Source organism: Morchella sextelata (assembly GCF_020137385.1).
Source record: "Morchella sextelata strain SCLS chromosome Unknown scls_12, whole genome shotgun sequence".
Lineage (NCBI taxonomy): Eukaryota > Fungi > Ascomycota > Pezizomycetes > Pezizales > Morchellaceae > Morchella > Morchella sextelata.
In genome coordinates this window covers 99,008-126,893 of record NW_025408627.1, presented here as the reverse complement: position 1 = coordinate 126,893, position 27,886 = coordinate 99,008, and the positions used below count along the sequence as shown (strand labels likewise).

General features: G+C 49.1%; 7 protein-coding genes across 7 annotated transcripts; 2 read left to right on the top strand and 5 right to left on the bottom strand.

Moving 5' to 3' along the window:
- Positions 1-1,719: 1,719 nt before the first annotated feature.
- Positions 1,720-2,094, bottom strand: H6S33_001938 (uncharacterized protein; the record flags this gene model as incomplete). The annotated part of the gene is made up of 1 exon (XM_044833630.1): positions 1,720-2,094. The coding sequence occupies one exon, from the start codon at positions 2,092-2,094 to the stop codon at positions 1,720-1,722; it is 375 nt and encodes a 124-aa protein (XP_044693081.1).
- A 5,805-nt stretch (positions 2,095-7,899) lies between these two features.
- On the bottom strand, positions 7,900-8,538 carry H6S33_001937 (uncharacterized protein; the record flags this gene model as incomplete). The annotated part of the gene is made up of 1 exon (XM_044833619.1): positions 7,900-8,538. The coding sequence occupies one exon, from the start codon at positions 8,536-8,538 to the stop codon at positions 7,900-7,902; it is 639 nt and encodes a 212-aa protein (XP_044693080.1).
- Positions 8,539-8,983: 445 nt separating this feature from the next.
- On the top strand, positions 8,984-12,017 carry H6S33_001936 (uncharacterized protein; the record flags this gene model as incomplete). The annotated part of the gene is made up of 8 exons (XM_044833608.1): positions 8,984-9,367; positions 9,573-9,622; positions 9,686-9,923; positions 10,000-10,167; positions 10,237-10,303; positions 10,698-10,775; positions 10,840-11,682; positions 11,773-12,017. The coding sequence occupies 8 exons, from the start codon at positions 8,984-8,986 to the stop codon at positions 12,015-12,017; spliced, it is 2,073 nt and encodes a 690-aa protein (XP_044693079.1).
- Positions 12,018-12,849: 832 nt separating this feature from the next.
- On the bottom strand, positions 12,850-14,225 carry H6S33_001935 (uncharacterized protein; the record flags this gene model as incomplete). The annotated part of the gene is made up of 2 exons (XM_044833597.1): positions 12,850-13,013; positions 13,082-14,225. 2 exons carry the CDS (start codon positions 14,223-14,225, stop codon positions 12,850-12,852), a joined length of 1,308 nt encoding a protein of 435 aa, XP_044693078.1.
- A 5,508-nt stretch (positions 14,226-19,733) lies between these two features.
- H6S33_001934 (uncharacterized protein) lies at positions 19,734-20,905 on the bottom strand (the record flags this gene model as incomplete). The annotated part of the gene is made up of 2 exons (XM_044833586.1): positions 19,734-20,369; positions 20,429-20,905. The coding sequence occupies 2 exons, from the start codon at positions 20,903-20,905 to the stop codon at positions 19,734-19,736; spliced, it is 1,113 nt and encodes a 370-aa protein (XP_044693077.1).
- Positions 20,906-23,615: 2,710 nt separating this feature from the next.
- Positions 23,616-25,583, bottom strand: H6S33_001933 (uncharacterized protein; the record flags this gene model as incomplete). The annotated part of the gene is made up of 4 exons (XM_044833575.1): positions 23,616-24,158; positions 24,233-24,932; positions 25,149-25,477; positions 25,536-25,583. 4 exons carry the CDS (start codon positions 25,581-25,583, stop codon positions 23,616-23,618), a joined length of 1,620 nt encoding a protein of 539 aa, XP_044693076.1.
- A 1,984-nt stretch (positions 25,584-27,567) lies between these two features.
- Positions 27,568-27,729, top strand: H6S33_001932 (uncharacterized protein; the record flags this gene model as incomplete). Its single annotated transcript, XM_044833564.1, has 1 exon — positions 27,568-27,729. The coding sequence occupies one exon, from the start codon at positions 27,568-27,570 to the stop codon at positions 27,727-27,729; it is 162 nt and encodes a 53-aa protein (XP_044693075.1).
- Positions 27,730-27,886: the final 157 nt, after the last annotated feature.

Sequence of the window (27,886 nt, the reverse complement as noted above, 5' to 3'; positions counted from 1 at the left end):
AACTGAGTGATGTGAGACGGGCGAGACGGGCGAGAAGGGCGGGCGAGACGGGCGAGACGGGCGAGCGTAGACGTTGAGAAAAGGGCCAGCTTAAGGAAATGCTAGAGATGGATAGTAGAGAAGTTTAAGTTTCGCGGCGACAAGGAAATGGCTGTATAGCCCGTGGGGAATCTCCGCTTGAGATCGATGTGGCTAGGACTAGTATATAGCAGTAGTCTGTTGCCCTGATTGGATACGTTGGCTAGAAAAGAACATGATTGATATAGGATGTGGGCTGTGGATTTCTATGCCGCAAGAGCTTGAGGCCATCATTGGGTTACTTCGGGTTGCGTGTGGATTGGGAGGAAGTAGGTTTTGCGGCCCTTGGCCATGTATAGACGTATATACTTAATTTACTTATATATATGTAGGCACTGGTATATTCTTCTACGCATTAAATACGGTCGTTCAGGTTAATATCCCGATCAAACACCATCGAACCAAGATGTGGTTTTGGGACATCCTGTGGTTCTGAAAGCACGACTGATCGAGAGTCTTTTGTGAGCTACTTCGTGAAGCAATTGTTCTAGAAATCCTTTGTTGGTATGTAAAAAATAAAGCGAGACTTCATTTCTTGATTGACACTGTACAATAGGGGGCCTTGTGTGACTCTTGTGATGTTACCGGAATATATAGAGTGGTTTGAACTCTGTATCTACCACTGACGTGGTACTTATGGGGCTGATTTTTGGGGAGTTTTGTGGTGGTAAATTATAAAGGGTTGGTTGATCATAAAGCACGCTGATGATCTGTGACTGGCTAGAAGACAGTGCGCGCGTGTGGGTATATATAGGAAATGAACAGTCACGGAGAGCCGGCCCCTTCGATAGTTCTTCAAAATAAAGCCTCTCTGAATCATTAAAGAACTGAATGGGATATAGAAGGAATGGCCGGAGGGAAAGATAGGCGTAAGAGAGGTCACGACTTAGTTAGACTCTTATATATGAATTTACATTCATCTCGTGCTTTATCCAGCAATTAATCATGCACCTGAGCATTCCACCCTATTACAGAAAATCATGCGGAGAACACATAGTAGCGAATTCGAAAATATATACTCCTAGACTCGGAAGCCAGAAATCAACATTTGTGACTGTCTATTAGCCGAGTGATATTCTATGATTCATCAAGACCTTCGCACGGTTATCCCTTAAGCTTATGCTGTTAAAGCTGCCAACTTTGCCAAGTATCATGTCTCAGTTCTGTGGCTTTCGTGCGGGGCTCCGGCCCCTGATGTTACCAATATGTTTCGTGTTGGCAGCATTTAAGTAACAGCTTAAGGGATAATCGGTGGTTTTTGGTTGGCTTTGAGATCGTATTTACTTGATTGATTGTCTTTGGGCACTCGAAACTGCGTCCTATGTACATGTGTCGACAGGATATTCATTTATTCTAGCCAGTAATCTATTTTGTGAATTAAACGCGAGATGCAATGTATATGCTGCATATAATAGCATTGTAGAAACGCAAGTGAACTGTAGTGACAATTTACAAATGTGTGCATATAGATATTGTATGTACAGCGGCGGGTAAAAAGTGATCGGACGCTTGCAAAAGCAATATTACATTTGGCGGTTCGAGGTCGTTGGCCCCAGGTTCGAGGCTGGGTTAAAGGTCGATACATCAACGAAATGGCAACGAATAACAGTATTTGATAAATAGGATGAATATAATGTACATTTAGTAGTGCGTAGAAGCTCCTTTTCTCTTAATACATTCCCTGACCCTCCTAGGCATACTCTCTATCAACCTCTTGAAGTCATCTGGTGTGAAGCGATCCGAGTCCCATTCTTCCTGGAGTGCTTGTATAAGCTGTGGCTTGGTGGTAATGGCCGGGGTTCTTAGGTTTATTCTGTATTTCATTTTCCACCATAGGTTTTCAATGGGGTTGAGGTCTGGTGACTGGGCAGGCCAAGGTATCCGTTGTATTCTCAAGCGATTTCTAGCTTCCCTAGCAACTACAGACCTGTGTATGCTAGCTCCGTCCTCCATAGCCATGGCTTCACCATCTGCCCGTCTTGTCTGAATATAAAAGGGATGTAATGCGGGAATCATAACAAGTTTAACATAATCTGGGCCCTTTATAGACCCACTCGGTAAGATCACCATAGGTCCCTTAGTACCCAACTTGATCGCACCCCACTGGTTTCATGGATCGATCAGTGGAGGTACGGGGTTATGAAGAGTCGGATTAGTCAGAAAGGTTCTATTGGGTTCTACCGGGTTCTGTTGATCGTTGATGTATGAGTCATGTTGGGTTTGTCATCGCTGGGATTTCCTTGAGTATATTAAGGGGGGTGTTCGCCTGTATTTTGTGTTCTTCTCTTCTTTCTTTACGCAACGTCTTCTGTATCTACGCTGTCTATTGCTATATAATACTCTCGTTCTCTTCTTTCCTCAAGAAGACCACCGCCTCGCTTTGTTCTCGTCCCCTGCAAACCTTACCGACGCTAGAGCCCCGTAGTACCCATATCGTGGAGCTCCCACACCGTCCCCTGCTACGCTCTTCGTGCCCTGCGGAATACTCGCTACTCACTCCCTTGAGATTACGTTGCGTCGTCATCCGCACCGTACGATATGTCCACCCCCGACCCACCTGCATGGAATGCACCCAAAGATGTAGAGGAATTCAGGCAGATGTTTGAAGCCGGCCCTGCTGAACTATTCGACAACATCGCCGCCCTCGTCCAGCGTGTCCGCCTCCAAAGGGACACCCTTCATACACAACTCACCGCCGCCAACGAAACCATTGACAACCTCGAGGAGCAGATAAACCGGCTCAACCTCGACCTCAATGTCGCCCGCGCTGCTCCTGCCCCTACCGTCGCTGTCCCCGTTGCCCCCGCCCCTCCACCTGCTCCTGTCCCCGCCTTCAGGTCCGAAAAGTTTCCAGACCCTGAAAAATTCGATGGCACCCGTACCAAGCTCCCCGGATTCACTACCCAACTTCGAATGAAACTTGAAGTTAACCACGATCGGTTCCGGAACGAGGCAGCAAAGGTTATCTACGCCGTCAGCCGCTTGGAAGGAAGGGCCCTTGACCAAGTCGTCCCACTCGTTAATGCTAACCCTGCCGCCCCCTTCTCCTCTGTCACTGCCTTCGTCGCCCATTTGGAAGCCTCCTTTGGGGACCCAGACCCCCGGGGTACCGCCCGTCGCCAACTCGTTGCCCTGAAGCAAGGCAAAGGGGACTTCGCTACCTATTATTCGCAGTTCCTCCGCATCGTGGCATACCTGGACTACAACGAGGGAGCCAAGATCGATGCCCTGGCCGAAGGACTGTCGGAAGACCTGAAGGATGCTATGACATACCGGACAGACAGGCCTAACACCGTCGAAGCCTATGCCACCATGTTGATGACAATCGACAACCAGGTTCGGGGCCGCAAAGCTGAACAACGGGCCATTCGGAATACAATGGGACAATTCACCGCCCCCGCTGCTGCCGCACACCCATCTCATACCGCCGGAGGCCTCGCCCCAATGGACCTCTCCGCTCTCCAAAGCCGCCCCACTCAACGTCCTGCCATCGAACAACGATATACTTTTGTCAACGGGCAACGCAAAACCTCCGCCGCTGAAAAACAATGGCGAAGGGACAACAATCTCTGTATGTACTGTGCCAACCCCGGTCATGTCTTTGCCAACTGCCCCTCTGCCAATCGCCCGCGCGGTAACCAACCGGTTATGAGAGGCGCCCTCCTCGCACCCAGCCATACGGCCGTCGACCCCGCTGCTCCACCGGTCGCTAGTCCCGCCTCCTCTGAGTCGGGTTTTCAGTAGTCCCGGGCTTGATCAATGGCCCCTGCCCGGGACCTTCCAATGTCTCTCCTTTGTCTGCGTTTTCTATCTCTGGCTTCTCGGTATCGTCTGTGGAGGATAAGTTGGATGGGGATCATTTTGTTGCTTCTTGTAAAATTATAAACAATAAAACATCCATTCAAACCCACGCACTGATCGATACCGGTTGCTCCGGATTCGCATTCATTGATGAAACATTTGCGCGCCATAACAACTTCCCACTTCTCCCCCTTAAATCACCCCGCACTCTTGAAGTCATCGACGGTCGGCCCATATCTTCCGGACAAATTACCCACCTCTGCTATCTGCCGCTGTCCATTGACTCCCACCATGAAACTACCCCTTTCTTCGTCACCAAACTTGGCTCGTATCCACTCGTCCTCGGAATCCCCTGGCTTCAATTGCACGATGCAACATTACGGTTTAAGGACAACAGCATACTGTTCGACTCCGAATACTGCAAACGCAAGTGCAACTCTTCCCCGATACCCGTTCCCATTAGAGGGGTCGCACCACCGCCCCGTTTTCACCTCGTCAGTTCAGCTGCTCTTTGTCGCTTTGCTCGAAGAGACAAACTCCAAATCTTTAGTACAACTATTGAAGAAATAGATCAAGCAACGGGCGTGGCCCCTAAGCAAGACTGGAGGAACCGGGTCCCAACCCGGTATAAGAGATTTTATAAAATGATGGACGAAGAATTCGCTAACGGGATGCCGCCTCGCCGCCCCTATGATCATAAGATACCGCTCAAGGAAGGGAAAGAGCCCCCTTTTGGGCCACTTTATGGTATGTCCCGCGAGGAACTTATCGTGCTGAAACAATACATACAGGACAACCTTCAAAAGGGGTTCATTCAGGCCAGCTCTTCGCCTGCCGGTGCCTCTGTCCTATTTGTTAAGAAGGCCGATGGAACACTCCGCCTTTGTGTCGACTATCGTGGCCTCAACGAACTTACTGTCAAAAACCGCTACCCGCTACCACTCATCCGGGAAACTCTCGATCGCCTTTCCAAAGCCAAGTGGTACACCAAGCTTGATCTTCGCCAAGGGTACAATCAGATTCGAATGGCTGAGGGTGAGGAATGGAAAACAGCCTTCCGAACGCGTTACGGACATTTCGAATACACCGTAATGCCCTTCGGCCTTACCAATGCACCAGCCACCTTCCAACATTTTATTAATGATTGCGTCCGTGATTACCTGGACATGTTCTGCACAGCCTACCTTGACGATATCCTTATTTACAGCGACACCTTCGAGGAACATCAAGTACACGTCGAAAAAGTACTGGAAGCCCTACAAAAAAATGGAATACTGCTGAAACCGGAGAAATGCGAATTTCACACACAAAGCACCACCTATCTCGGCCTGATTATAGAACCCAATGGTATTAAAATGGACCCAAGGAAAGTGGAAACAGTGAAGAATTGGACCGTCCCCAAAACAGTTAAGGATGTACAAGCATTCCTGGGTTTCGCTAACTTTTACCGCCGATTTATACGCGGATTCTCGGAACTGGCTTCTCCTCTTACCAGACTGACACGTAAGGACACATTATTTGGATGGACACGCGAAGCCCAAACCGCCTTCAATGCCCTGAAAGAAGCCTTTACCACGGCGCCCGTTCTCACTCATTTCGACCCGGAAAAGGAAATTACTGTGGAAACCGACGCATCTGACTATGTCTCCGCCGGTGTACTCTCCCAATACGATGACAATGGTATCCTCCGACCTGTTGCGTACTTCTCGAAAAAACACTCCCCCGCCGAATGCAACTACGAGATTTACGACAAGGAATTACTGGCAATCATTCGGTCTTTTGAAGAGTGGCGACCGGAACTTGAAGGGGCTGCACACCCAATCGCCGTCATATCCGATCATAAGAACCTCGAATACTTTATGAGTACTAAACAACTCAACCGGAGACAAGCACGGTGGGCAGAATACCTGTCACGATTTAATTTTGTTATCAAATACCGACCAGGGAAACAAGGAGGGAAACCGGACGCGTTGACAAGAAGATCAGGAGATCTCCCTGGAGAGGGGGATGAAAGACAATTGCATCAGAGTCAAGTTGTGTTGAAGAAGGAGAATCTGGATGCAAAGCTAAGTTTGTTGGCGGGTTCTTTCTCAAAGGAGCCCGCTGAAAAGAACGCCTCACTGCAGGAATTATTTGATGAAGGATATAGCGCTGACCCGTTTCCCCAAAAAATACTGGATATGCGGGATAAAGGCGATCGACAATCAAAAGACATATCACTCGCCGAATGCACCGAGGTCGAAGGCCGATTGCTTTACCGAGGCAGTATATATGTCCCTGATTACGACCCCCTTAAGCTTCGAATCCTCCAACTTTACCATGACGCTGCCTCTGCTGGACACCCGGGACGTGAAAAAACATTCGAACTCGTCAGTCGGGACTACTACTGGCCCCTCATGCGAAATTACATTGCCCGCTACGTTCGGAACTGTCACACCTGTCAACGAAGTAAACCCAACACCCATGGAAAACTCGGCGTACTTCGACCTTTACCGATTCCCGAACAACCATGGCGGGAGGTATCGATGGACTTCGTTACGGGCCTACCGGAAAGTGAAGGGTACGATGCAATTATGGTAGTGGTTGACCGGCTAACAAAGATGCGACATCTCCTGCCCTGCAATACTACTGTCAACTCCGAAGACGTCGCCCGACTATACCTGCGAAACATATGGAAGCTCCACGGGCTACCCACACACGTCACCTCCGACCGCGGTACGCAATTTACAGCTAAGTTTTGGAAGGCTCTTTGTAAACACCTCAACATCGAAGCAAGGATGTCCACCGCCTTCCACCCAGAGACCGACGGCCAAACCGAAAGGCTGAATGCTGTAATGGAGCAATATCTACGTGGGTATGTCTCTTATCAACAGGACGATTGGGTAAAATGGCTTCCTATGGCAGAATTCTCCGCCAACAATCAGGTCTCCGCATCCACCAAAGCTACACCATTCTTCGCGAACTATGGGTTCCACCCCCGGTTTACAGTGACGATCAAATCGTTGGACAAGACCCCACCGAGTCTTAACGCTAAGGACTTCGCCTCGAAGATGAAAGAACTCCACGAGCACCTACGTTCCAATATCCGTACAGCGCAGGATCAACAAGAGCAGGCCGTCAATACTAAACGAACGCCGGCCCCACAGTACGATGTCGGTGATATGGTGTTTGTTTCAGCAAAAAACATCCGAACCACGCGTAACTCCCGGAAACTGGACTGGAAGAAACTGGGACCGTTCCCCGTTAAGGAAATTATATCGCCATATGCGTATCGAGTCGACCTGCCTAGGAGTATGAAGATGCACCCCGTCTTCCATGTGTCATTGCTGGACCCCGCTGCGAATGATCCTGTCCCAGGGCAAATTCAACCACCACCCCCGCCCATTATCGTCGAACAAGAGGAGGAGTATGCAGTTGAGGAAATCTTGGACTCGCGAGAATTACGAAACACTGGCCTACAATACTTTGTTAAGTGGACGGGCTATACCGACCCTACCTGGGAACCCGCCGCATACCACGATAATACCGCCGCCGTTGATAGCTTCCATATACGCTACCCCGACAAACCTGGACCATTGGAAGGAAAGATTAAGGTTAAGGCTCGCAGGAGCTCGCGCTTGAAGGGAGGGGCTACTTTCATGGATCGATCAGTGGAGGTACGGGGTTATGAAGAGTCGGATTAGTCAGAAAGGTTCTATTGGGTTCTACCGGGTTCTGTTGATCGTTGATGTATGAGTCATGTTGGGTTTGTCATCGCTGGGATTTCCTTGAGTATATTAAGGGGGGTGTTCGCCTGTATTTTGTGTTCTTCTCTTCTTTCTTTACGCAACGTCTTCTGTATCTACGCTGTCTATTGCTATATAATACTCTCGTTCTCTTCTTTCCTCAAGAAGACCACCGCCTCGCTTTGTTCTCGTCCCCTGCAAACCTTACCGACGCTAGAGCCCCGTAGTACCCATATCGTGGAGCTCCCACACCGTCCCCTGCTACGCTCTTCGTGCCCTGCGGAATACTCGCTACTCACTCCCTTGAGAACTGGCATATCATGACCGACGTCCTACCACTTTTGAAAGAAGGCAGTAGACAATCTGGAAGCTCCTTCTCACCAGCTGCTCTCGATACCCAGCAGGTTCCAGCATGAAATCCCACCTCAAATCTCGATTCGTCGGTCCAAATAATATCTCCCCAATCCTCCAAAGTCCAGCTCTTTCTTTCCTTGCACCATTTTAACCTATTAACCATGTGCTGCTTCTTTAGGAAAGACTTTCTTTTTGCGCGACGTCGGTGGATGCCTGCTTTGGCTAAATATTTCCTAGCAGTCTTTCTAGTAATCGAAGTAGGTAAGAATTTGATAAGCTGATTAAGAACTGTACGTCGGCAACGTCGTGCAATCCAGACTAAGAACCGCCGTTCTCTTAGGCTTAGCTTCTCTGGCCGGCTCTTCCTAGAGGCATTTTTGGTGTAGGGGACTAGACTGCCAGGTTTCCGATTGTCTTTATCTCGTTTGACAATTGAATAGCAGGTGCTTTTTGGTACTCCAGTTTTCTCGGCTATTTTGGCAAAAGGATAACCCTCGCCATGTAAGGTGATAATAACTGAGCGCTGAACCTCTGTAGTCTCCGCCCTTTTAGGTTTTGAAATGGGTTTGATGGCGGTCATTTTGGCTGTTTGGGTACTAGAATCCGTTTGCTATTCACTTCTACGCTCCTCACACGAGTACTACTACCATCAACATTGTCTCAGATTTCTCAGCAGTTGATCCAGGCGTCCGATCACTTATTACCCGCCGCTGTACCTACAGTCGCACCTCACTATGCCGGATCTCAATATCCCGGATCCCTTGCTGTCCCGTACGAAATCTGGGATTTCAATTCTCTTACTGCAAACTCAATTTGCTATCCCGGATTTCTCATGGACATTGTCTGATCTTGGCATCCGGTATAGCGAGGTGCGACTGTATGTATTTACCTCAACTTATGATTGGCCCAACAGCGAACTGCACATACTCTAAAGTGTAGCTGGGGCGCGCGCGGGGTAACCGCAACTTCCTCACGAACATCTCCTCCGATAACCCCAAAACCACAAGAGCGCCTTTTTTCACAACATGTCGTTCGGTTTTAGTGTCGGCGACTTCGCTGGTACCCTACAGCTTGCCTGGACTCTCTATACAAAATGCTACAAAATTGCCAAAGGCGCACCCAAAGACTTCAAATGCCTGATAGAGGAGATCAACATGCTGCATAGCTCCATCAAGCTACTTCAAGACGAAGCCACTGACAAGGAATCCATCTTGGTGCGCGCTGGAGCCGATCGTGTTGACATGGTGAAGAGAGTAGTGGGCCAGGTTGATGTAACACTCAGGGAGTTGGAAAAACATTCAAAGAAATACGATAGCTTGGGCAAAGAGCATTCAAGCAGTATAAGGAAGTGGTGGACCGGTGTGCGGTGGTCTGCAGAGGCTTCGGAACTGGATGCATTACGCAATAAGGTGAATACACATATATGTTTGGATTATATACCTGTGTAAACGTATCGGAATGTCCTTGGATACTTCGTTTTGGGCTGTTTTTTACGGCTATCCCCCACTTCAAGGGCGACACCTGTTATATCTATTAAGAGATTGAGAGTCAGGCCTTCGCAAAGACTTAGGATATATAGCCTGTTTAACATACTAATGCGCATATACGATATAGCTGGTCTATCATAATGGGGTCATCAGTCTACTCCTGACCTCGTGCGGCAAGTAATGTTTCCCGTCCAGAAACACAAAAGAAAAAGAGAAAGGGTTGACATGTATGGGTTGCAGCTCTTCCCTGCAGCGTATAGAGACAATAACCTCGAAAGTTGAAAAGGGGGTTAATGATATCAAAGACATGATTCGAACTCCCGCAGTCGGAGCACCCACACTCTCAGCTATACAAGGCGACAGACTTTTTTCAATATCCTTAAGTGAAACTTTGATGAAAAGTGCAGAAATTGGGCGAAAATGGAGTGCCATCGGGGTTGATGAGTGGATTCAAGCGGGGAGTTGGTGGCTATTAAAGGTAGCTTGATCTCTTTAAGCAGCCTATGTCATATCATATTTACAGATAGTCGCTGACTTCCGGTATATAAATACAGTCGCAAATGGATCTCTACACTGGGTTACCATCAGAGCGCAAGATAACTTGGCAAGGATATGCAAACCTCATCAAGGCAGCCTGGATCTTGATAGATATCATTACTAGACATCCACAACTAGACTTTCTGGAGACAAGTACCGCATACGGTGTAGAGCTACTAGTAGAGGTAGGTAAAATCCTTATAATTGGATGCGGGAAGTATGTATGTACTATACTGATCACTCACATGAACTAGACAATACGAAGAGAGCTTGAAAATATTAATAAGTCAGGCCTCGCGAGACCAACGCTTGCAGAGTTGGGTACTTGTGATCTAGCAATATGGGAGACACAAGCAAAGGAGTCCACTTTAAAGCCTCACGTAGAAACCTCGAGCTCTGGCTTGAGCCGCCAGGCGTGGATGACAGAAAATGAATACGTACTCTTTCAACGGTATTTTCCCTTGCTCGTTAATTCTTATGATATATATCTCTAAGTATGTAGATTTGTATATTACCAGACAAATAGCTACGCAGTAGAAACTCCGTGCATTATCCTCTTCTTAATGCATAAGGTGGTTAAGGAAGCGAAGATAGTTCTGAGAGACCAGAGCTGGCTCACATTAGCGACATTCGTTGGTATATCTCCCAATACCCATAATCCCACAATTTTGATAAAAAATCTCTGATTTCTCTTTCATTAACGTCCGAGTTTTAGTGAGGGATGTGGCCCCGTATCCTAATAAAAATGTTATGCAAATCAAAGATCAAAAAGTACTATTCTCAACAACCCAAGGTACGATAAGGTCGTTTCTTTTTTCCTTTACACAAGCGGAATGTAGTTAATAATCCTACGACAGATGTGCAGCACCTATGCGCGATTACGGAAGCTGCTAAGGAATACTTGTTCTGTTGCAAGTTCAAAGAGAACGACCCGGAGATCCTGCGATCGTTTACTCTGCTCTTTTCTATCAAGAACAATTATGGAGGAGTGGTCAGGCGACTACTTGAAGATGAAGAGGTTTATACAGAGGCAGAAAAACTCAGAGAAAATACAAGGGCGAAATACTCTACCAGATTACTACTTGAGGCGAAAGAATTGGCAAAATTGACGAATCAATCCATTTTAATGGATGAGCACAGAGAAAAAAGCACTTCGAAGAACTTATCTTCAATTAATGAAGTAATCAATCAATCAATCAAGAACTTATCTTTATTTGTTTGGTGTACGAGGAATGAATACGATGCAGTGGCACTCCTTTTGTGCGAGGGGAAGGGCATACCGATAGGCGATCGCGAGGAAGATTTAATTATGTGCCGGCCATCACCTCTACACAATGCCGTGCTTAACAAGAATTTAGAGTTGATAAAACTCTTTTCTTTCGAAGATGGGTTTGATATAGACGCACGTGATGATTCAATAGGGAGTCATGGTCGTTCCACAGCACTAGAGATAGCAAGTGAAATTGGATTCATCGCAGCAGTAAACATCTTACTCGAGGCCGGCGCCGATTCGCACAGAACTAGTTACCAGGCATTATTTTATGCAGCGTGTAGCGGCCACCTAGACGTGGTCAACAGGCTCCTCGAGGCCGGGGCCGATGTCAATGCAGGTCAATCCCAGGCATTGCGTACAGCAGCGGAAAGAGGCCGCCTAGACGTAGTCAACAGGCTCCTCGAGGCCGGGGCCGATGTCAATGCAGGTGAATCCCCGGCATTATCCGAAGCGGCGTGGAATGGCCACCTAGACGTGGTCAACAGGCTCCTCGAGGCCGGGGCCGATGTCAATGCAGGTGAATCCCCGGCATTATCCGAAGCGGCGTGGAATGGCCACCTAGACGTGGTCAACAGGCTCCTGGAGGCCGGGGCCGATGTCAATTCAGAGAACTGCTTGCCATTATTTAATGCAGTCCGCAGGAATTATTTTGTTATAGCAGCCAAACTTCTCAAAGCGGGTGCCAATATTCAATCCCTCCCTGAGTGTGAAAGGGAGAAACTCGAGTCTTGGATGCGTAACAATGATATTTCTATATCTTAATCCACCTTCTGACCTGACCACACTCCGCGCGAAACCACTATTCCAATTCATCAGTCAAGAGTGGTGCAAGGCCTTCTTATATTTGCTATCTGCAAGTGTTGATGTCCGCTGCAGTCTTTGTTCTTGTTCGGTATTTATCTTTTTTGGTATTCGATGTATCTGGCCTGTAAGGGCAAGATGTAGTTGTGGGAGAGTTGAACTTCAGGGTATGGATTGGTCGTGGATGGGATATATCATGGTTGGGAATGAGAGTTGGCGGGGTAACGATCTAAGTGATGGACGGGTGTTTTTGTTGATTGGGCCGAAATTGTTTCCGCCTATATCTAAATTGATCTTGTTAACGAATATATCACTCGAAACTGTTTTTTCATAGTAATACATAGGTATTTGCGTTGCACTGCCAAGACGTATAGTATGCTGTAGCTTCCACCATAGGTAGATATGGTTCAGAGATCTGCGGCCAAGAGTGATGTATCCTATACATACCCTCTTTTTTGATTGCAGGATCAGGTATAAAGCTGTATGTATGCAAGGACGCTGGAAAAGATAAGAAGGGGGAGAAAGATCAAGTATGACAAAACCACGATAGAATTGAACCCACGACCCAAACTAACTATACACTAAACAAAAAGGAGTATCAAAAAAAGAAAGAAGATGAACATGAAGAAGAAATTTACGCTCCAAGTGCAACCCGCACCAACAATGCCGCCACCCCACACCCTAAAAAAACAATGAATCTTTTTAAATTTCTAAAATGCAAATGCCAATGCCGATTCAAACAGGAATAGAACTATGGAAATAATCGGAAACGAGGATTTTCCGTTCGTTAAAATCACTGTTTCAGGATACCGTTATTGATCAAGATAGCTGGATCCGGGGCGTTCTTGTCCGACTGGAACGGGAGCGAACTTCCGACGATGAGCGCCTTCATCGCTGCTGTGTCAGTTGCAAGGGAGGAGTTTAGTCCAAGGTGGTAGGCGATGAGGCCAGTCACATCTATGGTTGTTATATTAGTTGATGTTTTGAGGATTTACAGCGGGAGAGAGGAATAGAGTTGAACTTACGGGGTGTAGCCATAGAAGTACCGGAGATGGTATTGATAGGGTTGACAATGTTTGGAAGTGTAGGATCTTTGATCCAGGTACTCGTTACATCCACTCCAGGTCCATAAGTGCTGACACAGGCACCAAAGTTCGAAAATGTGGCTCTCTCATCATTGATATCCACTGCACCCACACTCAAGATATCGGTGCCCTGACTAGCAAGTGCAGGGCTGGTGAGACAAGCGTCGACATCGTCATTGCCTGCCGCAACACTGATGTGAACTCCACTCTCACTTGCCTTCTTCAGGACCTCATCAATAGCATCACTGACGCCGGATGTGCCGAGACTCATGCTAATTACCGATCCCTTGAAATCGGCAGCGGTCTTGCGCTGGTCGTGTTGTTGCATGACGAAGTCGACGCCGGAGAGAATGTTGTTTGAGTTGCCAGTTTCAGCCGAGAGCACGCGCACGGCGATAATGTTGGCAGCTTTGGCAAGTCCGAAGGTTGTAGATGCTGCTGTTCCGGCGCAGTGTGTGCCGTGGCCGACATCGTCGGTTTCGGTACCGTCGAAGCTGAAGCCAAAAGTGGCACGATTGTCAAAATCGACATGAGTGATGTCGACACCAGTATCCACGATGTAAATATCAACACCCGCACCCAAGGTATTGACAGCACCGTCAAACTCGTATGATGTGAAGTCAAAGTCCCGGATGGTCTGGTTTGAGCCGACCTCGACCTTATCTGCTTGTGAGACACGCTTCAACCCCCATGTTCCGTCTGTTGAGTCGTGAAGTTTGACTTCCACCTGGGGTTGATATGTCTTCCAGCCTGAGGAGAGGACCTCGAGTTGGTTTACGCAGTGACTTGAGAGCGAGGCGGAAAAGCCTTTGAAGGCGCTGTTGTTGTAGATGTTGGTTACGTCTTGGACAGTGAGGTTCATGGCTGCGAGCATATCGTCCAGGGTGCGCGGGTCATCTTCGGAGATAATAACGTCCCAGCTGCCACCGGAGCCGGGGGTCTCGTCGAGGATGTTTACGGTGTCTGATGTGCTGACACTGTCGGTAGTGGTTGTTGTATTCTCTGGCGTTGAGTGGCCTCCATGGGGTGCGGCAAGAGACAGACCAAGTGAGAGGGCGGAAAGAAGAGAGGTGGTGAATTTCATGATGGGGAGGTTGGTAAAAGTTTAAATATAGCGTATCCACAAAAAAAAAAAAGATGAAGTATATTCAGAAGAAGATAATTCCTGTATATTGTTAGGACCATTGTATTGAAATCAAGCAAAGACCTAGAGGAAACTCACTCAGGAAAAAAGTTGCCAACACAGAATGAATGGCGGGGTAATATTCCGGATAAGATTAGAAACAGCGGTCGACACAGCTTCTGAAAAGGAGGTACAGTGAAGACTGCGGGTGGTTAAGAGAATGTGGTGGTGGTGGTTGGTTTGTTTCTTCTTAGAAGGAATGCAAGAGCTGCAAGCAGACAAGGTGGTTGAAGCAATAGAAAGGAAGAAGTAAATGTTAAGGAGAAACAAAAACAATAAAAAAGAATTAAAAGAAAAACAAGAAGGGAGAACCTGTCCCAAAGAAAAGTGCTATTGCTGCTGTTCAACGGCTATGCTTGCAAAGGTGAATGAGGTTGAAATATCAGGGAGACTTCCCACAGTTTATATTGACCGTTGACTAGGAGAACCATACGTACTATGAGATCCGAATTAGTACTAGATTAACCCTTACATGATGCAGGAACCAGGTCTCTAGCATCCCTGTTGCCATCCCATCTCCACTCCAGCCAACCAGCTGCCACTACAGGGCACATTTATTGGCTCTCTCAACTTTCAGCCAACAATAGGCGTCAATCTGTACATTTGCATCCCCGTTCGAAATAACAATCCTACACCAGTCGTATCGTATCCGAGCTGGTGTTTTACCGCTTTAGCACAGTAATCGCCAAATACAGTTGAATTTGCCAGCGCTAAGTGATTAGATAGGACCTTTGCGGTTTCGTCGAATTTTAAACTCTCAATTTAGAGCAGCGGCTTCCAAATAACGGTATTTGGGAAAATACATACTTCAGTCCGCCGCCGAGGCGCGCTGGGCATATATGGTGAACCTAGTCCACTCTAACTATCGAGGTACAGAACTGAAGTTTGGGAATAATACTTAGGTAAATAAACATGCCAAACAGGGCATGGATCACCTAGCCGTACGATGGGAGATGAAACGAAGCCTCCGACGCCATACTGCTACTTTAGGGGTACTCTTACTCTTGCCAATGCTTCTGCGTGCATGTCTCTTTCGCTCCTTTCTTCTCTTCTTCTTCTCCCCGTTTCCTCCTTTCCGTTTTCCGCACGGAAAAAAAACCTGAGCCAATGCTAAATCCAAACCGGCCCACAAATTCTCCGGTTGGCTACAGTGGAACTTGATTGGTTGCCAAGGAGGGAGGGAGTTCAGGTACCGAATTTACGGCACAACTCTCATTGGCCAGCCCTAGGCCATCCTAATCTGTTAACCGCGCGGAGTCAAACCGCATACAAGTAAAAATATTTCTCATCTCGGATTATACTTATTGCGCCTGTCGAAACCCTCCTGAGAAAATGAGACATCTATCTGCCTGTCACCATCTGCAGACAGCATAGGCTTACCGAGGAACCTCAGGAGTAAAAATACATAACCCACGATCGAGCAGGTGTACCTACATGTACAGATTCTGGTAGAATTAATGCGAAAGTGGGTTTTCCGTGACCCGATAGTCCCATTGGCCCTCAAAGGAATTTTTGCAGTGAGCACGGGCCAAGAAACCCACCCTTTTAGTTCTGACTTTCGCAATAATTCTACCGGATACTGTACATATATGTCAGACGGGCTGCATTTCTCAGTGGTGAAACTTTTTCACTCCTCCTCCGTAACCGGGTTTGGTAGGTAGAGTAGTAGCATTCCCGACCCCAACTTTTGGCGCCGAAAAGTTACCATCTATCCGGCCGCGACGCGATATAGTATGGTTGGCGACGAGTGCGTATGTTATGTATGCAATGTAGTTTGAGAAATGCCCTTCGGTTTCTCTGTTTCGCTGTTTCGGCCGGGGAGTAGATGGATTTATCTCTTCCAGCCTCGCGCTCGGAACCCAAGAAAGTTTGGGGCCTGCGTTCTACTCTACACATGTATCTATGTATCAATCCTCGCAGTGCGTAGCCGATGAGGGAAGCCCAAAGTACATCGCATCGAATTCATAGTGCGGCCTGTCCGTGCACATGCCATCGGTTTCAAAAGTGTTCCAGTGTTTCGAGTATACGCCTTCTCCTGGCGCTATGACCCCAGCCAGACGTTGGGTGATCGTAAGCTGTGCCACTGAGTTTCCCTGGTTCGATTTTCTCGGTTGTATACGCGGGAGCAAGTCGGGGGCACGCGGGCTGTGGCTGTGGGTCTGTGGCTGTGGGTCTGTGGCTGTGGGTCTGTGGCGCAGGGTGAAAACCATTGTATTAGCTGAATGGATGGGTCGTAAAGTACATGTACATGTACATGTAGTTAACATTCCTACTTCCTACTTACAGTGATTACTATAATATATTCTACCCTCCTGTGTCGGAGATTGTTATCCTTATAAGAGGTGTTTGCATGTCCAATCTCATTTGATTAAGTCCTAACAGATGCGGTTGCCCAAATCGGTACCTCCATGTCAGAGTACTTTAACCTTCATCTAAACTTTAGTTAGCTGGGATGATCATTTATCTCGCTTGATATCGACTGCATGTAGCTTTGAACTCGCTCCAAATCCGTACATACTCTTGATCAGGCCTGCGTATATAATTAAATGCATCCACCGCACTCAAACGCACATATCCATTGCGTACGCATCCCACACAGCAACTGTCACATCCCGTAGCTGAATATTCATGCCCAAAACATTCCCTGTCTCGGATGCCATCATGGAACGCCAACGGGTTCGGAGTTCATCGCCCATAGATGCGGAGATAGGGTGGAATGTAAGGCGGGCTATATATATGGGCCGAGCCACGTCGGTCGGTTTAATCCTAGGCGTGCGCTGTTAGAAGTATCTGGGGATTTGAGGGGAAAGGTATGGATGGAGGGCTCGAAGACTGGGTATTTTATGGATGGGCAAGGGTACGTACAAACCACCGCTGCTCATTTCAGAATGATCTGGCTAGAAGACCCATCACAGCCGATGCAAGGGGGTGGATTTTGGGATGGAGTGAGGAAGAATCGGGATTTTGTACCAATTATATGGTACTTGGTGGTGTCAATGGAAACGAAAGAGGAGAAGGAGGCCACATCTTTATTTCTTTCCGATTCTATGTAACATTAAGGTTTAAGTCGTTACACAGCTAGACTACGATGCACACCGGCTAGATCTATAGAGCTATCCTCTCCCCATCTAAAGAACCTAGGAGACCAGTTGAGAGCTAAATCACTCACGATGAAGTCGCACGCGCTAGGAAAATTAATCGGAGGTTTCTCTGAGCCTTTCGAGCATTGATTCTGCCGTATCCCCGGCTGTACCTACATGGGTATGGCGTCTTCCAAATGTTCCGTTATCTAAACTTACATACATGTAATCGCCTTCCATTTTCCTCCCGTTCTTCCCAGCAGGTATTTCCCCAGCGACACTAGAACATCAACTCTATCACAAAAGAACGTTATGGTCAATTTGGGGGGTTTTTGAATCGCGGACAAGTATCTCGAAGAGTCTTTATTCCAGACAAAATCTCATATATGAGCGATAAAAGTAAAAGCAGATAAATCGTAGATGGGCTGGGCGTTAGTGCAATAAAAGATTTAAGCATGGCTCGGAATTGCACATAGTTACGCCAAGAAATCAGATAGCTAGGCTGAGTGATATCTCATGGACCTACAAGCTCTCAACTAAGACACGGCCCAGCCACCACTGTCATTGGAGCTCTCGCCACACACAAACCTCTTCTGCACCTGACTTTCCCACCCGCGCGCCACCACACAACGGTACATTCTCTACGGCCAGTGCAAACCAGCGATATCGTTCGTAACATCGTGAACCACAAGCACCGCTGTATCCCTGGCAGGCGAGATGACTTACATACCACGGACCGCCCCGAAGGAACATAACCGACCCCCAGAGAGATGCACCCCAACCCACCGTCCGCCCCACCCAACCAAAACATCCCCCACCCCCCCCCCCCCCCACAGGCCCCCAAAGCCACTCGAGCGGCACCACATCGTGGCACACCCTGACTCTCTAGTAGGCAGGCGAGTGAGTCCCACCCCCCATACGCCTAAAACACAATCACAGATTCTCACTCGACCTTATCCAGCGCGCATCTACCTGTCCATATTACCTCGAGGACATAGTAGAAGATCTACTGGCTGATACGTTTGAGAATAACAAGTACACATAGCCACCGGCGAGGCGAACACCCGCGAGCGACTCTGGCGTGACTACATTAAGAGGATGCCGCGGTCTAAGTAGCTAGTCTCTACTTCGGGTGTTTACAGCACTCTGTGCCTTCTCCTGGAGATTGGGGGATATTGAGCTGGCTCTGTTAGCCGGCTTCGGGGGCGTGAGATCGGGGAATTCAGAATAGGGATGTCCTAGTGGCGTCGCGGACGAGAGATTAGTCTCACCAGTACGATGCAGCAGGCAAAGGTAAGGGTAGAGCCGACCTTCCACAAAACTCCCATCGCACCTATCCAGTATCTGCAGCGCAGCTGCACACAAAGATATATTCCCCCCGGTCACCAAACCGCCAGCTCCTCCGCCTCCCCCACCCCTCCATACCCCCACCCTCCATCTTCCCCACCAAACAAAACCACCCTCCATCTTCCCCACAAAACCAAACCATCCATCATCCGCACACCCACCCCGCCCCACCAGCCCAGCACATCACAAGAACTCACTCGCCCCCTCTACACCCAGTACGGCTAGCACCCGCACCCCACCACGCTACCACTGCAGTACTAATTCTTGGCGCTGGGCTGCGTTTACCAATCTCCGCGCGTTGCACTGCGGAGAGGGGGGAGGTTACGGGTCTGACGAGGCGATGACAGGATAGTGCGGGGGGTGGATGGTGGGCATAGGAGGGGATCGCTGGATTCGTTTTGCCCCGCCGACGTATGTAGGCGGGGGCGTAAAGGCATAAGGCATAAGCTACTGGGCTGGAACTCAACTGGAAGAAACGGGTGGGATGGGACCATGGATGAGGGGTCTTTCATATGCCTTGAAGGCTTGCCCGGGAGGGAGACATCGCACGTGAAGAAGGAAGACATCAGAAAACGAATCCAGCTGTGTTATTTCCTGCCGCCGCCAGCTTTCTCCAACTACGTGCTCACACCCACAAACTCCTCCCTAGCTGCCCGAACAAGTACCATACATAGGAAACTAGAAATACAGTACATACGTTATCCAAAACCCACTGCCACCCCGCCACCCATAGCGTACCGTACAAAAGGAAAGAAAAAAAAAGGCGCAAGAAGGGGTATATATATATATAAGAAGGAATCCAAGCAAGACAAGAATGGGACATGTATACGACCTAGACTAAATGGTATATGTAAACCAAGGAACCACGATAATAAATGTGAGTATATAAAAAACGACAAAAGGTTGTGTAATGAAATTCAACTTTTTTTTCCCCCGTTACCCCGCTGTATATGTTATGGGCGCTGACATAAAAGAAACAGTCCTACACCTCCACCATCTCCTCTGCTCTCTTCTCGCCCTTCTTCCCCTCATTCTTCTCCTCGACGCCCTCGATCCTCTTCACCTTCCTCCCCTCCCACCACACCACCCCCCCCGCAACACCCGCCACAATACACGCCAGCGCCACAAACAACCCCGTACTCCAGCTCGGCCGCTCAATGCGGTTCATGCCCCACATAAACCCGCTCAGCACCGCCTGCAGGAACGTATTCCACACATACAGCCAGACGACAAAGTCCATCTTCCAACTCTTTGTCGGCGGGGCCCTCTCGCCCGTGACCGTCTCCCTCGGGCCCGCCTCGACGCCGCCCTCCCCCGCCGGGATCCTGAACCAGCCGTCGTGGATCGTGGCGAGGCGCACCAGCGCCGACTTCTGCCCGGCGACGCGCCACTTGAGCAGGAAGTACAGGTCGCGGAAGCGCCACGGGATCAGCCCGAAGCCGGTGACGCAGAAGAGCGCGTTGAGGATCTGCGAGTCGATCTCGATCCAGATGCGGCGCGGGGAGTTGATGTAGTTGCACGAGGGCTTGCACATTGCCGGTGCTGCGTTGATGAGCAGGAGGAACAGCATGCCGCCCCATGCGATGACATTGAGCATGTATATCGTTATGCAGAAGCCCTACCAGCACGTCAGCATCCGAAAGAGAAACAAGAATAAGAACAAGAACGCAAACTAACCAGCGGGGTCTTGAAGAACTTCCAGAACGACAGCAATCCCTGCACCGTGACCGCCCACCAGCCCGGATTATGCTCCTTCTCCGCCTCCCCCTTCTCCTGCGGCTGCAGCGGGGCTATCTCTCCGTCCGCCGTATCCGCCGCGACCCTGCCCCTCCTCAGATCCTCCTCTTCATGCTCGTGGATGGGGAAGCTCTCGTTCCTGGGCAGGCCCACGCCGGGGCTCATAGCACTGACACTGCTCCCTCTGCGTCCACCCATCGTTGTGCGACTGCCCGCGCTGTTGCGGCGAAGATCTTTGAGCGACGGTGCGGAAGCGAGTGCGTCGCCGGTGGCCGCGCAGAAGCCGTAGTGGGGGTTGGCGTCGATGAGGGACTGGAACGATGCTGTCCGCGCTCGGCGGGGCGGCGGGGGGGAGCTTGATATAGAGCGCGGAGACTCGAGGGGTGGGGGCGGAGGGGGAGGGGGCGAGAACGACATTCTCGCTGTGGGTTTTGGGGGTTCGCGCGCGGTGGCGTTGGAAGGCGTGGTGTGGCGTGATGGGGGCGTCGGCGTCGTACGTATCGTAGGTAGCTGGGCGAAGCTCGGAATGTATCAAGGGACAGACAGCTACTAGCTGTGTGTGTGCGCGGTCCAATTACTAACGGCTTGGTGGTGACAGCTGTTTAGTGCGAGATCGCGAGATAAGCTTAATTGAACGGGCACGATGCTAGGGGTACGTAAGCAGAAACGCGTGGGAGACCGGCAGTTCTGGATGTTTGATGTTCGATGTTCGATGTTCGATGTTCGATGTTGGCGATAGTGGTGCGATGCTAAAGGAAGAAGAGAAAGGATTGACAGACTGACAGACAGACAGACAGACAGACAGACAGACAGACAGCCGAGATAGCTAGAGCAGAGCAGAGCAGAGCAAGACAAGACAAGACAAGACAGCAAGCACTCAAGGGGGAAGAGAGAGACTCCCCCTCTCTCCCACTCCCACTCCTCGACGTTGCTGTCCGTCCTGCTTGCTGAGACACAAACATACAGGGAAGCTGCCCTCCCTTGCACATCCACCTCCGTCATGCTGACTCACCCGCCCACGCCCAAAAAACAGGGATCTCCGATGATGGCATTGATGATCTGGATCTATCTGATCGTCCACGTTTCCGCCAGCGGAGAGGGGTGCTGAGTGCTGAAACGTCTTTCGGAGATGCCCGCCAGCTGATTGGTGGGTGCTAGGTACATGTAGGTATTCTTACCCAGGAGTACGAATGTCTACAATACACAATGCAATACACCTCTAGACTGAGCTGCTGCGAACGGGGGCGGGAAAGAAACCAGAATTGCGACGCTCCAGCGACAGACAGCGGCAGCGGATAAATTGCGCAAGCACTCTACAAAAATAACATCCGTTTCGCGGCGCGACTGATGGCTGGCTGTGCAGATGGCCGACGTACTCTCGGCACTCCAAGTACCAACTCTAACAAACAGCATCTAACTACTTCCGCACACATATCCTGAACTGGACCAAAAAGCCCTTGGTAGAATGGACGAATTTAACCTCACAAAGCGGCGTATTAATAATCCCGGGACCGAAGCGAATATCGGCCACAGAACCCCCCCCCCCCCCCCCCCAGCGCCGCATGGACCAAAGCGATACTCGCATCCTGAACCCGGCCGGACTGACATCGGCGGGCACGCACCTAGCGTACGTATTACAGCCTACACAGCCAACTCCATCAGTCACAACACCAGCATTGCTTATCCCTTTATCGACCACGACACGTACTTCCGCAGGGCTTTAACTACACAGCCAACAACTCAGAAGAGAGTCTCCGTGCACGTCGTATCACTCGGCGAATTAAGACAAGAGCACGGTAAAAAAAAAAAAAAACCCTGAGACCACCCAATTGAGCAGTGTCCTGATCCCTTGAGAACAATGAAATGGGAAGAGTAGCCGCTCCTGTAGCAATTAATCTCAGGCATATATAAAGTGGCCCATGATGGAATTTCATGTATATGATAGACGCTTGGAGGGTATATAAGGCCGTGTTAGGTACTCCGTAGCATAAGTAAGTATACGAACATCTCAACCCGGCCGTGAAAACTCAAGGCCAACCCGACAAGAACATGGGACACCTCCAACTTCACCGCAAATAAAACAAACCCCATATACACCCCTACCTCCTTCCACAACAAAAAAGGGATCCCCCAAACCACCTCCAGCCAGCGCTAGTGAAAAAAAAAAAAAAAGAATAAAAAAAAATACAGACAGACCGTACCCAAAAAGCCCCACGCGGGGGTCGAACCCGCAACCTTGAGATTACAATAAGAGTCTCACGCTCTACCGATTGAGCTAGCGAGGCATGAAACTGAGTTGTTCATACGAATACAAGTAGCACATCAAAATGTTCTCTAGCGCTAGCAGCCGCTAGTTTCTTCGCGCGGTGTAAAAGTTTTTGCATTATGGGATGTCACCCGTACATCAACCCTTCAAGGAGTGGACCTGGCTATGTGGTATAGATGGCGTAGAGGACCAATTGAATCACTTTCTCATATTGGCCTTTATTGGCACATTGTATTTCGAGGGGGGGGGGGAGAGAAAGAAAGAGAAGACTCTTTCTTAGCTGGATTGATTGCCTGCATAGAAGTAGGTGAGTACATGTCTGCCACGATACATGAAGTATAAAGTATGTAACCTCGCAATACAATATTAGAACGTAGCAGCTGCATTCAATACGAAACATCTAGAACATTAGTACTATGGAGCTCACAGGGCGGAGTAGCCGAGAATGGTAGTGAAAAAGAAGCTTCAACTTAGCAAAAGCCCACGGTAGTCTTGGTGGTAAATAGATCCCCACTTCATCCTTAAATAGCGCTTATCAAGGACTTATTAGTTTTAAGGCCTGCTACATCACACCTATAGACAACCCACGGCGGTGTAGCGCTGGTCAACACGCCGAAACGCAGCACGTGGGAGACAGAGCTGTGAGGAGATCTTGGGTCCGAATCCCAACTGGGGACGTTATCAAAAATCTCTCTCTCTCTTTTTTTTTGTAAACTACTGTACAGATACGTACTTATAATCTGGTTTCTATCCTCCGACATGCTACTGAATAATATTGCCGCGCACTTCGTTAGATATGTACGGAGCTTAACTACATGTAGCCATTTAGCAATACGTTGACGTACGCACGTGAAGTACACTCTACTCTCTGGACTTACACATTTTCTTCGTCCTCGCACAGCAAGGCGGCACCCTCCTTCTTCCTAGCGGCTCTATCTTCCACTCACGAAATTCAAGCGAACTCATCATCTCCCACTCCCCCTCCACCCCCTCACACTTATACCGATCCCCTATATTCCCACCTCTAAAAGCACCCGGGGCCACGTCGTCCTTCGCCGTTCCATTCTTGACCCACCGCTTCATCCGTGGGACCCCGCGCCCCCAGATTAGCGTTTGGTCAAAGATGCCGAAATACGGAGGCACGATGCCCTCGATTGCGATTTCGGGGCACGACACACCGCCGACGAGCAGGATGCCAAGGGCGGCGTCGATGCCGTCGACGATGTAGGGGAGGAAGGGGTAGAGCAGTGAGAGCTCGTGTTGGAGAGATGTTGTCTGGCCGAAGCGGCAGGGATGGAGGTAGTAGGGGCCTAAGGGCAGTGTGAGGTCACTGGAATCTTTAGAGGGGGCGATGTAGAGCTCTTTTAGTGATTTTAAGCCTGCCAGAGATGCTGCTATTGATTCCTGGAGAAGAGATTTTGTCAGCGTCTTGGAGAAAGAAACCGCTATGGAAGGAGAAGGAAGGGAGTATATCATACCAGTTGAGTAAAATCAACATCGAGACATAGCACTTCAAGCTTCTGGCACGCCGACGTCAATGTCTGGACATCTTCGGAGGTGAAGATATAATCAGTTTCCAACCACAGGGTTCTCAACGATGCCCCATGCTGCGCCAGCACAGTAACGTCAATAGCCGTTTGCCTAACAACCCAGTACCAATATAGCTCCTCAAGTCCCGAGAAAGATGCTATAAAGGGTGCCGCCGAACCCTCAACCCGCAGCCACCGCAGACTTTTGACCCGGCCAGTCAATGCATCCAACAGGTGGCCCGCCATCCCCGACCCCTGTAGGTCCAGACGTACTAAACCCGACATATCAATCGAGCCGACAAGTGTCTTCACCATGGGTGGTGTGAAAGATGGTAGGTCCAACACGAGCTCCGATAATGGGATCCCATACGGCTCGGGGAACACGGCTTCGAGTAGGTCTGGCACCTCTGCTTCGTTGACGAAATGGAGAGAGAGGTGGAGCTTCCGTAGAATCTTTGCTGAGCGAGCAATGAGGGACTGCAACGAGGTGAGCTCTTTCGCCTGGTGGGGGAGCCAGTAGACTGATAGGGACTGGGTTGGTGGCGGGCCGGGGAGGAATGGGATGGAATCTTGGGTTGTGAGATGGCGCAGAATTGGACGTTTTAATAAGGCCGCAGACAATCTGGGGCTAAGGTGTTCTACTTCATAGCTGTTTAAGTTAGCTAGGTTTGTAATTTGCTCAAGCCAAGTCTCGAAGACCGTAGTGGTACATGTAATATATGTATACATGTGGTATATTGTGACAAGGCGCAATACAGGCAAGACAACCCAAAATACAAGAATCAGTGGTAAGAGATGAATTAAAGATGTATTGGGCAGAATTCAGGCTTGTGTTATCAACAGCAGATGTGATATAGGTACTTACACGACGCTCTCGATGTTCTCCATACATTCCACCGCCTCTTCAAGTTTCCTCCATCTCTCTAGATCCTCAGGAGTATATGGCTGTAGTTCATGCTCAAAAAGCCGTCTCTTCCGGTTCTCGAGTATAGCGAGTGAGCGAACCAAGCTCGCATTAGTCGCTAGGGACTCTATGAGAGAGGAGTTGAGGTCCTTGACTGTGACGGCGGTGTAGAGAAGACGGGCAGCATGGGCGTAGAATGTTTTGCAGACGCGGCAGAGTGTGGCCAAGGATTTCAGGGTTTGGTCGTCGGGGAATTGCGTGAGTGATGTGGTGGGGCAGCTGTTGGAGGCCTAGTTCGAGGTGAGTTAGTTTTGTGTAGAAGTAGGTAGAGGAGGGATGAATGTGTACATGTGAAATGATTTCGGCGACTATCTCGCCCGGGAGTAAGTGGAACATGTTGGATGATTTCTTTGGGCGGTGATGATGAGATGGCAAGCAAAGTACTTATAGTCTTATGAGCTCAGTCGCACTCGGCCGGTGAATATATATAAGCGAACATGCACCTATCAAACCGATATCCATCGTTACGAGAAGTTCTAGTTCCACGCATGTGTTAGGTATGTACTGTACTGGCCAAGAATCCCTACAGTTAGCCCGGCGGGAAACCAAGAAATTAATTCAAACGCTATTAGCAAACTGTATACTATCCATTGCTCACGCCCTTACATCGAGAGCAGACACCGGCGGTCGCGGTCGAGGTGAGGAAGCTGCCTGATTACTAATAGCCATGACCCCGCGGCTATTTATGGATGCAGCCCCTGATGCCAAATACCTATGGCGGCGGGGGCGGCAAAGACGCAGGAGAGAAGCCGACTTTTGCCGGTTATCGATTTATCACGGTCGCGAAAGTAGAAGATACGTGAGTAGATGTATACAGTACGAGTATTCACGTGATAATAGCTTAATGGCTGAAAGCGAGTGCTCGCTCATGATCAGGCACGAGAAACCGGCGTTCTAGCAGCTCAATTGATCAAGCAAAAGCGAAGGTGATATAGAAAGAAAATTATGTTCGACCTTAATTTATACTTGAGATTATCGAGGCCAGATATCTGGACAACATCTAAGCTTGAAGACACATACCATATGTTATTGTGTTGTTGGATAAACACCGTTTCTCTAGTGTCCTCTTGGCCGAAAGTCTGAAAACCGAGTGCTCACTCATGATGATACAGCCAGCATCAAGTAATCGCAACGCAGCGCTCCAAACAAATTTAAACAAACAAATAATAGAATCAATCGCCGTCCCGACTCTCTCCATCATCACCTCACTTAGTCAGGTTCGAAATACACATATCCAAACATCTCTCTCGGTATCCCTTCCCTACACGAAACCCCACCGGGTATCCTTTTACCCCAAGTTCTTTTTTGAGTCTCCATCTATCGGCGATAATATGATATATTACGGTACGAGATAGCTCTATCATATTGACGGCTGTTTTTTTTAGGGGTGGGGGGGGGGGGGGGCGGAGTCAAAAAAAAGGCCGCCCTTATACGTAACCACCCACACCTTCTCCTTCACCTAGCAGCACACCGGCCATGCTGTTTCCTCCCCGCAATACGATACCAGACCCATGCCCTCGCTAAAGCTTCTGCAGACCGACAGTATCTCGAGTGGTGGTGGTGGTGGTGCCAGGGTTGTTGATTACCGAGAGGACAATATGCTGCCCGGCCCCGGATAGTCTAAATATGTATCCCTGTAGACACTGTTCAGCACCTAAATAGCCTTGCATGACGATGATGATGATTAAACATCCCCGCAGTCAAGACCCGAGTGCTGTACCACCTCCTGTCACAACTTCTTCAGCTGCGCCTCTCCTGCGACGCCGAGTCGGTCCGCATTCGTAGCAGAACGATAGTGTGGAGAGTGTAGTTCTTCGGACTTTGTAATATGTACAGTATCAGTACATGTATGTAGCCAGTGGGATAATGATGTACTTACTGATAGTGGTTATGGCATGTACCCAGCATTCAGAGGCCCAACCGCACGTATTGCAATTGACAGAAAAACAAAAACAGAAACAAAAACAAAAACAAAAAAAACAAGTGCTCAACCATGCTCCAGTGACATGTCTCAGCCACCCACTTCAACAACCAACCACTAGTTGTACCTAAAATGACACCTAAAATATCTCGAAACTACAAAATCGCCATTTCTAACGCCCTTGCCGGATATCTATTCTGTCCACCTACTATTTCCATCCCCACCGTGATTAATTAATAACATATGTATCCTACCTTACGCGTTACCTCCACCCTACCTCGGACAGTGTGACAAATTTAAAGAACATGTATCTATCTGCACAGAGATCATCTCGTATTCTCAGTGCACCCCCCAAATTAAGCTTAGCGAACAAGCATCGCTTCACCGGGCGCACCAAACATGGCCCATGCGTCCTCCGCGCGCCGCACCGCAGTAGCGATCAAGTCGAGAAAACTCTCCAGCGGTCACCGGTCGGCAGTCTTATTCCGCAACGCCGGCTGGCTGGCTGGGATTTTTATGTCATGTGTCAGCAGCCGTACCAATAACTGGGTCGAGCTTTGAGAGTGTGCCCGGTTTTCGGGTAAGGCGGTTAGCGAGAGACAGTCAGCGCGGGTTGTCTGCGGATTGTAATGTAAGTACAAAGCTGGGTTGAGGAGAGAAAGATTGTGTATTTGGAGATGGAGTAAAGGTGAAAGAAGGTATTGGTATTGAAAGAGTG